This window comes from Scyliorhinus torazame, chromosome 8, assembly GCF_047496885.1.
Source record: "Scyliorhinus torazame isolate Kashiwa2021f chromosome 8, sScyTor2.1, whole genome shotgun sequence".
Taxonomy (NCBI): Eukaryota; Metazoa; Chordata; class Chondrichthyes; order Carcharhiniformes; family Scyliorhinidae; genus Scyliorhinus; species Scyliorhinus torazame.
The window spans coordinates 239,431,503-239,448,280 of NC_092714.1; the positions used below are offsets into that span (position 1 = coordinate 239,431,503).

Here is a 16,778-nt window from a genome sequence, read left to right on the forward strand (position 1 = left end):
CTTGCAAGATGCAACGGACTGATCCCGTCACCAAGTTGGGCGCGGCGAGGCCGGTAAATCGCACCCGTGGTGTATTTTTCCACTAGCTTTCATGGCGGGAATCACTCCATGTTACTGCTCCAACCACAATACTTAACCCAGAGTGGGAGAATTCGACCCCAGAATTCTGCAGTGTCTTAAGCTGGGAATGTACTCCACATGCTAATCAGTAATTCTGTTGTTTTGCACTCATTTTAGCCTTAGGGCCGTTTTAAACAAATTTCAATAACAGAATTTGTTGAAAAGAAAACAGAAAATTCTTGAAAAACACAGCAAGACTGGCAGCATCTGTGGAGAGAGAAAACAATTAATGTTCCACGTCGAATCTGACTCTTCTCTGGAACCTCTGAGGTATTTTCTGGAAGTTCCACGTGTCTATGTCTGGACCATATATCACACAGAACATCCAAATCAGCAGAGGCGGATACAGCATCTGCATCACATATTCCATTTGCTTTATTATACAGATGGCAGAAGGCCCATTTTACAAACATTTCCTTACAACATACAAGAATAAATTAGTCAGATGGCATTACAGTTGTAAAAAGGTCACATTACTTTTATATACTGTCAAAAATATATTTCATATATTATTTGACTTCACATAACTCACCACAATTTAGAAAGCTAGAAAAGTAACTGGCTACAGAATATTACACAGCGAAGCTATTCAAACATGCTTTCGTCTACCAAACACAGAAACTGATCTGAGAAGGAAACAGCAAACACCAATGAGCACAGGAGAAGAAACTTGGTTTGAGTATTTTCTTGTTTGTACGTTGGTTTAATTGTCTGATTATGTAGTGTTAGTATTTAAATTAGGCAGCCTACTGTGAAATATCCAGGGCATTGGGTGTTGAAATGGGGTGAGCGGGGCGGCGGGGCAAAAATGCTGGCACAGTCAAAAAACAGTGCTTGCATTAGATTACAGCTCACTGTCACAGCATAAAGCCTGCTTGGCTGTCCACAAGAGCCATTGACACATAGTTCAGCATGGGACTATTTTAATTTGTTTTAAGTAAATAGTGGCAATTTGGAACGGAGTTTGCTTTTACAAAAGTGCCACATTTTTGATTTTGCTTCCTGCAGTAAGAATGTGGAATTCTGCTTTGATCTTTTAAGGTCAAATAATGAATAATTTAGAATTTGTTCTTCAACACCAGCAGGGTCTTTGCAAGGAATTACTGACTTTGGCCAGCCAATCATGATTTTAGATATTATTCAGCCATATATTAATAATATCGTGAACTTTACTGAGACTTAATACTGTACCACAGATTTGACCTTTGGAACAAATTTTTCCACATTATATCTGAAGATTAGGCCTGTTGCATCTCATCATTGGATATATATATATACTTTATATAGATGGGACAGATGTCTCAAGGTTTGTGCAAACATGTATTTGGTGAAGCCAAACAAACTGGGAGAAAACTATTTTATACTAATTAAGTTTGTATAAATGATGCACAGCCGATGTACAATCACAGCAACGTGAAATAAATTAAGAAAAATGTACCAGACAAAACTTAAGTCTTTTACAGGTATTCTTCCGTCAGCGAAGAATGCTATTAAAAATGACAACCAAGCAACCTGACAGGAGGTAGAAGTTCTAAGGTCCTTCTAAAGTTTAAGGACTTTGCACAACTCAATTTTTGTTCCTTTCTTACAAATATGTATTTAAGGAGCTCATGTAATCTACAAGAATTGTAAGTTAATAAACAGTTTATAAAGTTTTGAGGAAGCATGAGAATGATGCTTTGACAAGATTTCAATAAAAATTAACAAGATATGTACTTGGTTTTATGCTACAGTCTTGCTTTCTGTCAGTAACAGTGAGCTTGATGAAACTGACTACATCACACCAAAATACAGCAAACCACCTTTAAAAGGCCCTCAGGTACTACAACCTTTTGATCTAATGCACCTTACTGATGGCTCCATAAATCAGAGAATGCCCGGGAGTTTAATTTTTTCTGCATTATTATCGATGCTCTGGCTAATGCGTTTATGCTAAATTTCTAGTCTGGGCTATTTTAATGTAGTCGTTCCAACCTGGTTTTATTTTTACAGATTAATGACTGTGTTAGAATAGCAGACAATTTACGGCAACGGTATTAATGGTAATAAATTGATAAAAAGGGCTTCAGATGAAATGAATCTCCTTCAAATTAAAGTAGAAAATGCTGGAAATACCCATTATTTAATCTGCAAAAAGAAAACAATAGGTTGGGTAAGAATGTTCATCAGGACTCATTTTCCTGATGAAGGGTCAACTTCTAAAATATAAACCTATTCTTCTATTTTAGATGCAGTGGTTTTTAAACTCTCTCTTGTTCCTGTTTCAGGTTTCCAGCATCCACATAATTTATCTTTTGATTTTGCATTCTTGTTTTAACAAAGCATAGATAATTATTGTGAACGATACATATTCAGCTGACTCCATCGCATCCAACCAAACATTGATCCTTTGTTTGAAGGTTAGACACCTGAAGAGTTGTTGAAAATGTTATTGCGGGCTCTTTGAAGGTTACAATGATGTTTTAAACCCTTTTTTTCACATAAACAATTTGTGCTCCCAAACTGTACAATTTTAATGGAAGCTACAGATAATGGGAACATCAAAATTAACAGGAAATCAATATGCAGCAGGACTATTATTGCTTCCTTTTATTTAGCATTTCTAATCCCAATTATTTAAAAATGCTTAATAAAAATTTGCTAATAATAGATTATTGATAGTATTTATTAGTACCGTTATGCAAACAGTTTCAGCACAGTGGAATGCAATATACAAGGACAATTGATACAATGAACAGCTGGCATCCAAACCGATGACATCAATTTACTTCTGGCATAAGCACAACTCTGGTGAAAGATGGAGTAAACCGATACTTCCAGGTAGTTCTTGCGGTTAAAGCATGTTATTAGTACCGAGTTTTTGCTTGCTTTCTTTTCTGGTTTCAACATGATCCTTGAGAACACAAATTTATGCGAACGTTTTCCGGGTGCACATGTTTTTTTTTGATACAGGATATGAAGATTTCTTCTGGTAAAATGATCACTGTGCTGGCACAATGAATCTTCTTGTCGCAAAAGTTCAAAATGAATTCAAATACTCCAGTGCCACATCATAGCAGAATTTATATTGCTCCTAGAAGAGAAAAAGACACACTCCCTATAAATTCTGCCTCTTTCCCATGACTAATGGTGTTTTCTGTTAATAAATATCTACAAAGGCAATAGTGATTTGGGAGATCACTCTCCCACTGGCTGGAGTGACACCTGGTACAAAGGAAGGTTATTGCATTTGTTGGGGGTCAATCATCTCAGTCCCAGAAAACCTCTGTAGGGGTTTCTCAGGTTATTGTACTAGGCTCACTTATCATCAGCTGCTCCAAAAACGTTATCTCCATAATATGCTCAGAAGTGGGGCTGTTCACTGAGGATTGTATAATGTTTGGCTTTGTTTGTAACTTTGCAGGAAATGATGCAGTCTGCACCCACAATGAGCAAGACTGAATAAAATATCCAGGATAATGATCATCAGCAGCGCATACCATTCATATCAGACAAGTGTCAGAGAATGATCAACTTCACCAAGAAATCATTTAACCATCTTCCCATAGTCATCAATGGCATTAAGATCCTGTAGGATCAGCATTAACCTAAAACTGGACTAGCCACAAATGGCAGAATGTTAGAGACACTCTCCATCAGGTTTGCTAATGGAGATTCCCGGAAAATTCAGTGGGTGACCTTCTCACCATATACCTGCTCACCCCCGATCTGTCAGAAATTTAAAGGGGAGTGGGCGAGGCCAACCCCACTGTCACTTCCCACCTCTGCAGCTTCCCCCTCTACATATATTTCTCCTGGGCTCCCAGTACGTAAACACACAGAACTAGGTTTAGTCTCACCAGTGACCACCAGGACGTGGCGCTGATTGACTGGCAGCTCTCTGAAGTGGGACTTCCTCCAGAGTGAGTGATGGAAAGGAACATTAAATGGCTACGAGGTTGCCAACATCAGCAAGGGTATCAGGTGGAATTGGGGAGGGGGGCGGGGGGAAGCAGGAAGCCTAGCCATCCACAAAATCTTCCCTATAAATGCAGTGATAAATGCAGCAAATTCATGTGTGGCTCTCTTTGACTCCCTAAAGCCACTCTGTTTTTTAGAATGCATGATTAACAGTGTGATGGAATACCCTACAGTTGTCTGGATGGATGCATCTGTGACAACGTTCAAGAAGCTCAACACTGTACAGGTCAAACCAACTGTCTTGATTGACAGATCCAATAGGTTGAAACATCTTCCCTTTCCATCAGCAAAGTACTGTGGCTGCATTATGTACCATATGCAAGATACACTGCAGCAAGTCACCAAAACTTCTTTTAGCAGCATCCTGCAAAGCTGTGCCCTCGACCCCATAGAAGGATAAGGGTAGCAATTGCACTATCACCTCCAGGTCTCATAAAATCCTGACTTGTACCACACAGCACACAGACTGCAATAGTGTCAAGGACCTTCTCAAGGTCAACTAGGAATGTGCTGTAAGTGCACTGTGACGTCCACATCCTGAGTAAGAGTATTAAGAAATTCTGTTGATGCAATATTGTGAAATTATAATAGTGAATTAACACGGATTGATCTTTGGCCAGAGAGAATGTATTAGAAAATATTACAAAGTGGTAGGAAATGAATGCTTAATTTTTTTTATTTGTCATGGATGTAGGCATTGCTGAGAAGACGAGCATTTATTCGCCATATCTAATTACCCCTAAGGAGGGAGTGGTGATCCGCTTTCCTGAACTGTGGCAACCTGGGTAGGTACACCCACAGTGTTGTTAGGTAGGTAGTTCCAGGATTTTGACACAGCAATGATGAAGGAGCAGTGATATATTTCCAAATCAGAATAGCGTGTGACAGATGGAATTTAGAGGTGATGTTTCTCCAATGCAATTGCAGCCCAGGTCTTTCTAAATGGTAGGGGTTGTGGGTTCGGAAGGTACTGTTGAAGAAACTTTGGCAGGTTTCTGCAGTGAATTCAGTAAACAGTACACACTGCAGCCATGGTGCGTCAACGATGGAGGCAGTGGCTCTTTAATGTAGCGAATAGGATATCAACCAGGGAGGCTGGAATTGTGTTGAAATTTCTGAATGTTATTGGAGCTGCACTCATCCAGACTTTTTGTCTTGAGCTATGTAGATGATGGATAGGTTGGGGAGTAAGGAGGTTAGTTAATCACTGAAGATTACCTAGTCTCTTGTAACCACAATATTTATATGGCTGGTCCCTGTGGTGATATGCCTGTGGACTATATCATAGTTGGATGTGTGCGACCTCCAACCAGCAGGTGGCGGTGCAGACACACCATGTGGTTTCCAGACCAAGGTCAAGTGACTTGGGACCCAGATATAAAGGGAGACACATCCGGCCATCTTGAGAAGAAGATTGAGTGGGTAATAGGATGTACATGTAATTGGTTGGCGCTAGGTGTAGGTTCCAGAGGAGTAGCAAGACTCCATGATAACATGCTCTGTATCAGATTGTCATCTTACCACACGAGACACAATAAAAGGATCCTGGTTTGGACATATCAAAGTGTTTGGTGAGTTACTTCATAAAGTACAAGGGACCAAAAACAACAGCCCCATGTACATTTTTGGTCAATGGTAGCACACAGGGTGGGACTAATGCTGTTAAATATCAATGGCAAGGGATTAGTCCCTCTGTTGTTGGAGATGATTATTGCCTGATACTTCATATGTTGCATGAATGTAACTTGGCACTTACCAGCACAGCCTTAATGTTGTCCATAAGTTGTTGCATGCAGGAATAGGCTGCTTCAGTATCTAAGGAGTCATGAATGGAACTGAACACTGCACAATCATGAACAAGCATGCCCACTTATAGAATTACAGACACTTAGAAAGGTTACAGTACACAAGTGGGTAATTTGACGGATTGTGTCTGTACTGGCAAGTCACCTAGTCCCATTCCCTCATCTTGTCCCTGCAGCCCTGCAATTCATTTCTCTTCAGATGGCATAATTCTCTTTTGGAAGCCATGATTGAATCTGCCTCCAGCATACTCTCAGGCAGTGTAATCGAGATCCTAACCATTTGCTGTGTAAAATAGTTTTTGTCATGTCACCACTACCTCTTTTGACAATCACCTTAATTCTAGGTCATCCGGTGTTCGATCTTTCTATTTTCAGGAACAGTTTCTCTCTATCTACCCTGTCCAGGTCATTCATGATTTTGAACATCTCTATCAAATCTCCTCTCAGCTTTCTCTTCTCAAAGGGTAACAATCCCAACTTCTTCAATTTACCCACATAACAAAAGCTCCTCATCACTGGAGCCATTGTCGTGAATCTTTTATGCACCCTCTCCAATATCTTCACACCCTTCTGAAAGTGTGGTACCCAAAACTGGACACAATATTATAGTTGAGGCCAAACCAGCATTTTATATGGGATTTTCATAATTTCCTTGCTTTTGAACTCTGTGTCCCTTCTTACAAAGCCCAGGATCCTGTAGGCTCTATTAAACACTTTCCAACCTGCCCTATCACCTTCAATGAATAATGCATATATACCCCAGGTCCACTTGCTCCTGCACCCCCTTTAGAACTTATTATTTATGTTCTATTGTCCCTCCTGATTCTTCCTGCCAAAATGAATCACTTCACACTTCTCTGCATTAAACTTCATCTGCCACTTATCTGCCCATTCCACCAACTTGCCTATATTTTCAAGAAGTTTATCATTATTCCCCTCATAGTTCACAATATTTCCATGCTTTGTGTCATCTGCATTCTGTCCTTAAGGTGAAAAAGTCTTTGATGGAGCAGCTGAACATGGATGGTCCCAGAACATTACCTTGAGGGACTTCTGCAGCAATACCCTGGGGCAGAGGTGATCAGCTTCCAGCAGGCACACCCAGAATCTTCCTTTGTGCGAGGTTATGACTCCAGCTACTGTAGAGTTTTCCTCTTGATGACCATTGACTTCAATTCTAGAAGGACTCCTAGCTTCCACACTCATTAAATGCTGCCTTGATATCAATGGTAGTTACCATTACCTTACCTCTAGAGCGTAGCTGTTTTGTCCATGTTTGGACAAAAGCTGTAATGAGGTCTGGAGCCGAGTGGTAACTCAAACTGAACACCAGTAAGCAGATGAATAAGTGCTGATAAATACCATTGTCAATGGCACTTGTTCATGATTGAGAGTGGTCTGATGGAGTGATAATTAACTGGTGTGCATTTGTCTTGCTTTTTGTAGACAGGACTTAGCAGGGCAATTTTCCACATTAATCTTTTAGCAGTGAGTTTTGCTCATTGAAAATAATTAGGTTAATACCCGAATTAAAGCAGTGAACAGGAGCCTCACATTGAAAAGAGTTAAGCATTCACTGACTAATGCATAAACAGCAATTTCCAGACTCAAACTTTTAGAGAAGTTCTTATGCATTATTGGAATACCCAGAGAGGTATTCAATCTTACCAGTGTATCTACCATGTTGGATTTGTTGTTTCGTAGAGTTTTGACTGTGTGAAAAACATCTATTATATTCTGTTGATGAATCATCTCACAGATACTGCGAACTACACAAAGTGTTCCACTTCGTCCTCCACCATTGCTAAAAGACAAAAGCACACGCATTTTTAGCGAGCAGGTGATAAAGTCAATTAACATATTATCCCTGGACCCTGTAATGCAGCATGGTAATTTTAAATCATCTCATTCATTCAATAAGTGCTGGTTATATATCCATTTGAGCGGGGAGGCTTCCTTAACAATATGTACCTGACAATATATCTGGTGATGAAATTTGTTAGCAAATTCTGAACCTTTGAATGTTGTTGTATACATTTGAAACCTGATAAGATTGAAGAAACAGAAGGCTCTTTAAAAGATATGTGATGATGCAGCTTCATCCTAATGCTGAATGACTGAGAATCCATGCACAAATCTACTTCCTTCTGTACAAAATATTCATCTCGCGGAGGGTCTAAAGACGGCTGGCGTGGGAAGTGGGGGATTGTGTTATAGAGATGTGGTGGTGGAGGGGAGAAATTAAGTTAACTGTGTTTGGAAAGTTTTTGGCTCCATCATGGTTGTGCTAAGTGTCCATCACCTACAATTATAGCACTGAATTTGGAAAGTACCTTCTCTTGGGGGAAAAAGATGAACAATAACCAGCTGATCCCCCATGTTGTTACACAGGTGAATGAAAACCAAGTGCAGCATTCGGATCAAGCAGGGTTAGGGTAATGATTGTGAAGGAAAGTACAAGGGGAGAAGCAGGTGGGAGAGAGGAAGGACTGGAGGGAGGAAGGTAGCAGTGAAGGGGAAAGCAAAGGAGGGGTTAAGTACAAAAAACGGTGAGGCTGAGAAGAGATAGAGGGTAACAATCAACGGAGTTCATTTGTGTGTTAGTAACTATGAAAGATATAATTTATTTAAAGAAAAGTATTAACACCTGCATGATGTGAATACTCACAAGCAGTGTACCACTGTACGACCATCACCCCCATCATACTCTTCTTGCCATTTCTCCAGACGCCTGATCAATTTCAAAAAGGAGCGCTTTGACACTGGCGTATCCCTGTAAGATGGCCAGCCAATAAACTGGAACTGCTGTACAATGCGGTACCCATCTTGAGGCTAGAAGACCATTTACAGAAGAAAAAATTAAACTTGAATTTATTTGGGATCTAAGAAATTTTTGTAGTTATAAAACATATCAATACTAAAAATGTATTCAAAGAAAATACAATATAATCCAATCACAAGCTAAAAGCCACAATAGCATTAAGGCTACTGATACCATAACACATCTGAACGTAGATGGGATCCATATGTGATATTCTTTTTTCGCAAGTGTGCCAAGATTTCTAATACTGAAGAGGTGCAATGTGCCAACGTGGGAGTTTATTAACATAATGTGATCTGGTTACCATCTTGGGGAGACAGAAGGTATTTATACAAACTCAAGAATACTTAAAAGTAATCTCAACACACACTATGGGCACGATTCAGCGGCCTCGTCGCATCCGATTTGGTGTTGGGACGAGGCTGTTAAATCTCACGAGAGACCTCTCACGAGATTTGCAATGCTCGAAATGTCTTGCGAGATTCATCAAAACGGGTGGCGCTGCCAGGGTGACAGAGGCACTGGCAGGGTGCCAGTGCCATGAATCCCAGGTGCTAGGTTGGCACTGCCAAGGGTCAGACTGGGGTGTGCTTGCCAGGTAGAGGTGGGGTCAAATCAGGCGGGGAGTGCCTGAAAGGGAGAGGAAATATTGGGCAGTCTTACAAAATGGCGTCCCAGGCAGCAAGGAGCCTTTCATGCTAGCAGCTTCAAGTCGCCAGCAGGAAATCCCTCTTACATGTGGCCTCGGCGGAGAGAATAGCACGATGTTTCCCGGCACTGCCGGCATTGAGGAACACTCTGCTAAACGTGCCATTCAGTGGACTTTAACTCAAGTTATCAAGATTGAAACATTTTAATGAAAGGATGAAGGGTTGGTAGATATCAAATTTTCCGCAACTCTAAATGACTGATTCACTTAAAAATAATCAGATGAAACTAAGTCAAGGGGGTGAAATTAGTCTCAGTCAGTCGAATGAAATCAGCTTGTACTGAATTGGTAACTGAATTTTTCACCGGGCCATAATGTCTTTCCACTGAGGATCACGAAACAATAGTTCAAAGCCTTCTTGGCAATTCTTCAACTTTCAGGTTCCATACTTAACTGAAATTAATAATCTTGGCAATATTTTCTGAGCAAATGGAAAATGACGATAGGTGCAATGTATAACAGGGTGTGGATTTGTTAGATGCCATTTTGCGCTTCTGGACTACACCGGGTTCACCCCATTGGAATTAATAATTCCACTTAGTGGATAATCTCATTTCAAGACTTCTCTTAAATGGTCGTCGATTTGTTTTGATAATGGAATGTTTATCTAAACAGCACTACATTCAGTAATTATCTAGTTAACTTCATCCTATTTTAAATAGCTGGGAAATTATCCGGTGGTTGTGTGTTAATCTTGTAATGTGTCAGGGTTATTAATCACTTTCTTCCAGATCCATGCATCTATCTTCAAATCTTCGAACCCCATTCCACTTTAATTTGAAGTTTCTCAATGATTCTTACTGGAATTCTGTTATATATTTTAGAGGCTTTGTGACCCATCATTTGTTTTAGCTTCTCTTCATATGGAGGTCTGTGAATCATCTGGGACACATCTCCAAAGTGTGAAAAACACTCAAGTTATTTCTGGGTATTGAAACAAAAAGTTTTGAAGACTTTGTTACGAATGCATGACTCTGATTAAATGAAAAATGAAAATGAAATGAAAACCACTTATTGTCACAAGTAGGCTTCAAATGAAGTTACTGTGAAAAGCCCCTAGTCGCCACATTCCGGCGCCTGTTCGGGGAGGCTGGTACGGGAATTGAACCGTGCTGCTGGCCTGCCTTGGTCTGCTTTCAAAGCCAGCGATTTAGCCCTGTGAGACAGAGAGTTCGCAAGCCTCTGACAATTGGAGTGTGGGAGGCCAGGGTCATGTTGAGCCATAAGCAATTGTTGAGCCTCTGAAGTCATCCATTAGGTGGCAAATGCTGGAGGAGTCCATGCAAAGTATAAGCGTTGCATTGACCCTTAGTTCTGAACGCACAGTATCCTCCAGGGATAGATTGGCGATTTTCATGGAGCACCAGCTCCAGGAACTCAATCAAGGATTTCTGGGGATATGAACAGACCTATGAGGCCAAACACTGTCAGTGACACCAACAGGGTATTACCAATATGAAAGGTGGATGAGGCACCCATTGACTCTGCCAGCTGTTTGCCTATCAATGCTGATCAAGTAGTTTCAAATAAACCTCATGTTGGTGGAAGGCCTGTAGCTGCATGCATCGGGGTGCTCCTGATGATGGCAGCACCTCCTCTGCCCCTCTGTCACTGACCTTTGTGACTGAGGAAACATAGATACATAGAAGATAGGAGCAGGATGAGGCCTTTTGGCCCTTCGAGCCTGCTCCGCCATTCATCACGATCATGGCTGATCATCCAACTCAATAGCCTAAACTTGCTTTCTCACCATAGCCTTTGATCCCATTCTCCCCATGTGCTATATCTAGCCGCCTCTTGAATATATTCAATGTTTTAGCATCAACTACTTCCTGTGGTAATGAATTCCACAGGCTCACCACTCTTTGGGTGAAGAAATGTTTCCTTATATCTGTTCGAAATGGTTTACCCTAAATTCCCAGACTGTGACCCCTGGTCCTGGACACACCCATCATTGGTAACATCTTCCCTGCAACTACCCTGTCTAGTCCCGTTAAAATTTTATCAGTCTCTATGAGATCCCCCCTCATTTGTCTAAACTCCAGCGAGAACAATCCCAACCTAGTCAATCTCTCCTCATGACAATCCTGCCATCCCTGGAATCAGTCTGGTAAACCTTCGCTCCACTCCCTCGAGAGCAAGAACATTCTTCCTCAGAAAAGGAGAACAAATTTGCACACAATATTCTAGGTGTGGCCTCAACAAGACCCTGTACAATTGCAGCAACACATCCCTGCTTCTATACTCTAAACCTCTCGCAATGAAGGCCAACATACCATTAGCCTTCTTTACCGCCTGCTGCACCTGCATGCTTACCATCAGCGACTGGTGCACAAGGACACCCAGGTCCCGCTGCACTCTCCCCTCTCCCAATTTTCAACCATTCAGGTAGTAATCTGTCTTCCTGTTTTTGCTTCCAAAGTGAATAACCTCAAACCTATCCAAATTATACTGCATCTGCCATTGATTTGCCCACTTGCCCAACGTGAAACTACGATGATTGCGGAGTGTCTTGCCACTGTGAAGGGCTCACTTGCCCAGTCAGGGCCCAGTCAGGGCCCTCAGTGACCAAAGGATGGCAGCAAAGGTCATCCAGGCAAAACGGGCAAAGTCATCTGTCTGCCTCCAATGGAGCTGCCAGTGATGGGGAAAGAACCAAAATGTAGTACTTGTAAGTTGATCATGAAATCTCTGCAAACACACAAGGGCTCTCTCAGGTGAGATCTGTGGTGTTCAGGATGGACTGCGTAGTGTTCCACAAATGCTGATCAAGTCGTTTCCAACTCCAGCTCCTCCAAGACCGAGTTAGGGAACTGGAGCTGGAGTTGGAAGAACTTCGGATCATTCGGGAGGCAGAGGGGGGTCATAGATAGCAGCTTCAGGGAATTAGTTACACCAAAGATTGGAGATAGATGGGTAACTGTAAGAGGGACTGGGAAGAAGCAGTCAGTGCAGGGATCCCCTGCGGTCGTTCCCCTGAGAAACAAGTATACCGCTTTGGATACTTGTGGGGGGGGGACTTACCAGGGGTAAGCCATGGGGTACAGGCCTCTGGCACGGAGTCTGTCCCTGTTGCTCAGAAGGGAAGGGGGGAGAGGAGCAGAGCATTAGTAATTGGGGACTCGATAGTCAGGGGCACAGATAGGAGATTTTGTGGGAGCGTGAGAGAGCGTGGTATGTTGCCTCCCAGGTGCAAGGGTACGTGATGTCTCGGATCGTGTTTTCTGGGTCCTTAGGGGGGAGGGGGAGCAGCCCCAAGTCGTGGTCCACATTGGCACTAACGACATAGGTAGGAAAGGGAACAAGGATGTCAGGCAGGCTATCAGGGCGCTAGGATGGAAGCTCAGAACTAGAACAAACAGAGTTGTTATCTCTGGGTTGTTGCCCGTGCCACGTGATAGTGAGATGAGGAATAGGGAGAGAGAGCAATTAAACACGTGGCTACAGGGATGGTGCAGGCGGGAGGGATTCAGATTTCTGGATAACTGGGGCTCTTTCTGGGGAAGGTGGGACCTCTACAGACAGGATGGTCTACATCTGAACCTGAGGGGCACAAATATCCTGGAGGGGAGATTTGTTAGTGCTCTTTGGGGGTGTTTAAACTAATGCAGCAGGGGCATGGGAACCTGGATTGTAGTTTTAGGGTAAGGGAGAATGAGAGTATAGAGGTCAGGAGCACAGATTTGACGTCGCAGGAGGGGGCCAGTGTTCAGGTAGGTGGTTTGAAGTGTGTCTACTTCAATGCCAGGAGTATACGAAATAAGGTAGGGGAACTGGCAGCATGGGTTGGTACCTGGGACTTCGATGTTGTGGCCATATCGGAGACATGGATAGAGCAGGGACAGGAATGGATGTTGCAGGTTCCGGGGTTTAGGTGTTTTAGTAAGCTCAGAGAAGGAGGCAAAAGAGGGGGAGGTGTGGCGCTGCTAGTCAAGAGCAGTATTACGGTGGCGGAGAGGATGCTAGATGGGGACTCATCTTCCGAGGTAGTATGGGCTGAGGTTAGAAACATGAAAGGAGAGGTCACCCTGTTGGGAGTCTTCTATAGGCCTCCAAATAGTTCTAGGGATATAGAGGAAAGGATGGCGAGGATGATCCTGGATAAGAGCGAAAGTAACAGGGTAGTTATTATGGGAGACTTTAACTTTCCAAATATTGACTGGAAAAGATATAGTTCGAGTACATTAGATGGGTTGTTTTTTGTACAGTGTGTGCAGGAGGGTTTCCTGACACAATATGTTGACAGGCCAACAAGAGGCGAGGCCACGTTGGATTTGGTTTTGGGTAATGAACCAGGCCAGGTGTTGGATTTGGAGGTAGGAGAGCACTTTGGGGACCGTGACCACAATTCGGTGACGTTTACGTTAATGATGGAAAGGGATAAGTATACACCGCAGGGCAAGAGTTATAGCTGGGGGAAGGGCAATTATGATGCCATTAGACGTGACTTGGGGGGGATATGGTGGAGAAGTAGGCTGCAAGTGTTGGGCACACTGGATAAGTGGAGCTTGTTCAATGATCAGCTACTGCGTGTTCTTGATAATTATGTACCGGTCAGGCAGGGAGAAAGGCGTCGAGCGGGGGAACCGTGGTTTACCAAAGAAGTGGAATCTCTTGTTAAGAGGAAGAAGGAGGCCTATGTGAAGATGAGGTGTGAAGTTTCAGTTGGGGCGATGGATAGTTACAAGGTAGCGAGGAAGGATCTAAAGAGAGAGCTAAGACGAGCAAGGAGGGGACATGAGAAGTATTTGGCAGGTAGGATCAAGGAATACCCAAAAGCTTTCTATAGGTATGTCAGGAATAAGCGAATGTCTAGGGAAAGAGTAGGACCAGTCAAGGACAGGGATGGGAAGTTGTGTGCGGAGTCTGAAGAGATAGGCGAAATACTAAATGAATATTTTTCGTCAGTATTCACTCAGGAAAAAAATAATGTTGTGGAGGAGAATGCTGAGACCCAGGCTAATAGAATAGATGGCATTGAGGTACGTAGGGAAGAGGTGTTGGCAATTCTGGACAGGCTGAAAATAGATAAGTCCCCGGGTCCTGATGGGATTTATCCTAGGATTCTCTGGGAGGCCAGGGAAGAGATTGCTGGACCTTTGGCTTTGATTTTTATGTCATCATTGGCTACAGGAATAGTGCCAGAGGACTGGAGGATAGCAAATGTGGTCCCTTTGTTCAAAAAGGGGAGCAGAGACAACCCCGGCAACTATAGACCGGTGAGCCTCACGTCTGTAGTGGGTAAAGTCTTGGAGGGGATTATAAGAGACAAGATTTATAATCATCTAGATAGGAATAAATTGATCAGGGATAGTCAGCATGGCTTTGTGAAGGGTAGGTCATGCCTCACAAATCTTATCGAGTTCTTTGAGAAGGTGACTGAACAGGTAGACGAGGGTAGAGCAGTTGATGTGGTGTATATGGATTTCAGCAAAGCGTTTGATAAGGTTCCCCACGGTAGGCTATTGCAGAAAATACGGAGGTTGGGGATTGAGGGTGATTTAGAGATGTGGATCAGAAATTGGCTAGCTGAAAGAAGACAGAGGGTGGTGGTTGATGGGACATGTTCAGAATGGAGTTCAGTTACAAGTGGAGTACCACAAGGATCTGCTCTGGGGCCGTTGCTGTTTGTCATTTTTATCAATGACCTAGAGGAAGGCGCAGAAGGGTGGGTGAGTAAATTTGCAGACGATACTAAAGTCGGTGGTGTTGTCGATAGTGTGGAAGGATGTAGCAGGTTACAGAGGGATATAGATAAGCTGCAGAGCTGGGCTGAGAGGTGGCAAATGGAGTTTAATGTAGAGAAGTGTGAGGTGATTCACTTTGGAAGGAATAACAGGAATGCGGAATATTTGGCTAATGGTAAAGTTCTTGGAAGTGTGGATGAGCAGAAGGATCTAGGTGTCCATGTACATAGATCCCTGAAAGTTGCCACCCAGGTTGATAGGGTTGTGAAGAAGGCCTATGGAGTGTTGGCCTTTATTGGTAGAGGGATTGAGTTCCGGAGTCAGGAGGTCATGTTGCAGCTGTACAGAACTCTGGTACGGCCGCATTTGGAGTATTGCGTACAGTTCTGGTCACCGCATTATAGGAAGGACGTGGAGGCTTTGGTGCGGGTGCAGAGGAGATTTACCAGGATGTTGCCTGGTATGGAGGGAAATCTTATGAGGAAAGGCTGATGGACTTGAGGTTGTTTTCGTTGGAGAGAAGAAGGTTAAGAGGAGACTTAATAGAGGCATACAAAATGATCAGGGGGTTAGATAGGGTGGACAGTGAGAGCCTTCTCCCGCGGATGGAAATGGCTAGCACGAGGGGACATAGCTTTAAACTGAGGGGTAATAGATATAGGACAGAGGTCAGAGGTAGGTTCTTTACGCAAAGAGTAGTGAGGCCGTGGAATGCCCTACCTGCTACAGTAGTGAACACGCCAACATTGAGGGCATTTAAAAGTTTATTGGATAAACATATGGATGATAATGGCATAGTGTAGGTTAGATGGCTTTTGTTTCGGTGCAACATCGTGGGCCGAAGGGCCTGTACTGCGCTGTATCGTTCTATGTTCTATGTTCTATGTTCTAAATACCACAGTATAGCTTTTACTGAAACAAAGCTATGATTTTATTTTCACTACGAAACTGGGTATCGACACTTAGTCCTTTTAGAATACAGAATTGATCAATAACATCTAACTACACTCACCCACTGCTAATCTCACTCACAGGTATAACTATAATCTAACCTTCTCACACTAACTACTCTGAAGACCTTCCTCTTGCTGTCTCCTGCTTACTCCTCCCCTAAGGTCTAGCATCACTGCTTTATATAGCAGTATCTGCAGCTCCCTCTAGTGGCTATTCATGGTACGACATTAACTCTTGTAATGCTGATAGTTATGATAATACCACATAGATTACATAGAACACTGTGCAGAAGGAAGCCATTCGGCCCATTGAGTCTGCACCAACCAACTTAAGCCCCCACTTCCACCCTATGCCCGTAACCCAATAACCCCTCCCAACCTTTTTGGACACTAAGGGCAATTTAGCATGTCCAATCCACCTAACCTGCACGTCTTTGGACTGTGGGAGGAAACCGGAGCACCCGGAGGAAACCCACGCAGACACGGGGAGAACGTGCAGACTCCGCACAGACAGTGACCCAGCAGGGAATCGAACCTGGGACCCTGGCGCTATGAAGCCACAGTGTTAACCATGCTGCCCACATCCCCCTTTGTGAAAGAAAATATTATGACAGTGGTTGTGATATTTTCTTTTATCTCTGACCTAACAGTATTGCTATCTAAATGACTAATAACTATACTGCATTGCATCCATACAATGCAGTATTTCTTTGTATTAGTACA

General features: G+C 42.9%; 1 protein-coding gene across 9 annotated transcripts in view; it reads right to left on the reverse strand.

Moving 5' to 3' along the window:
• Window positions 1–471: 471 nt before the first annotated feature.
• Window positions 472–16,778, reverse strand: part of LOC140428486 (receptor-type tyrosine-protein phosphatase T-like) — a 1,877,905-nt gene continuing 1,861,598 nt past the window's right edge. For all 9 annotated transcript variants that reach the window (XM_072515007.1, XM_072515008.1, XM_072515005.1 and 6 more), the window contains 3 exons: window positions 8,554–8,717; window positions 7,554–7,689; window positions 472–3,193 (listed from right to left, as the gene is read on the reverse strand). In XM_072515007.1, the coding sequence (XP_072371108.1) occupies window positions 3,140–3,193; window positions 7,554–7,689; window positions 8,554–8,717 (354 nt within the window). In that variant the 3' untranslated portion in view covers window positions 472–3,139. The remainder of the gene's footprint in view (window positions 3,194–7,553; window positions 7,690–8,553; window positions 8,718–16,778) is intronic.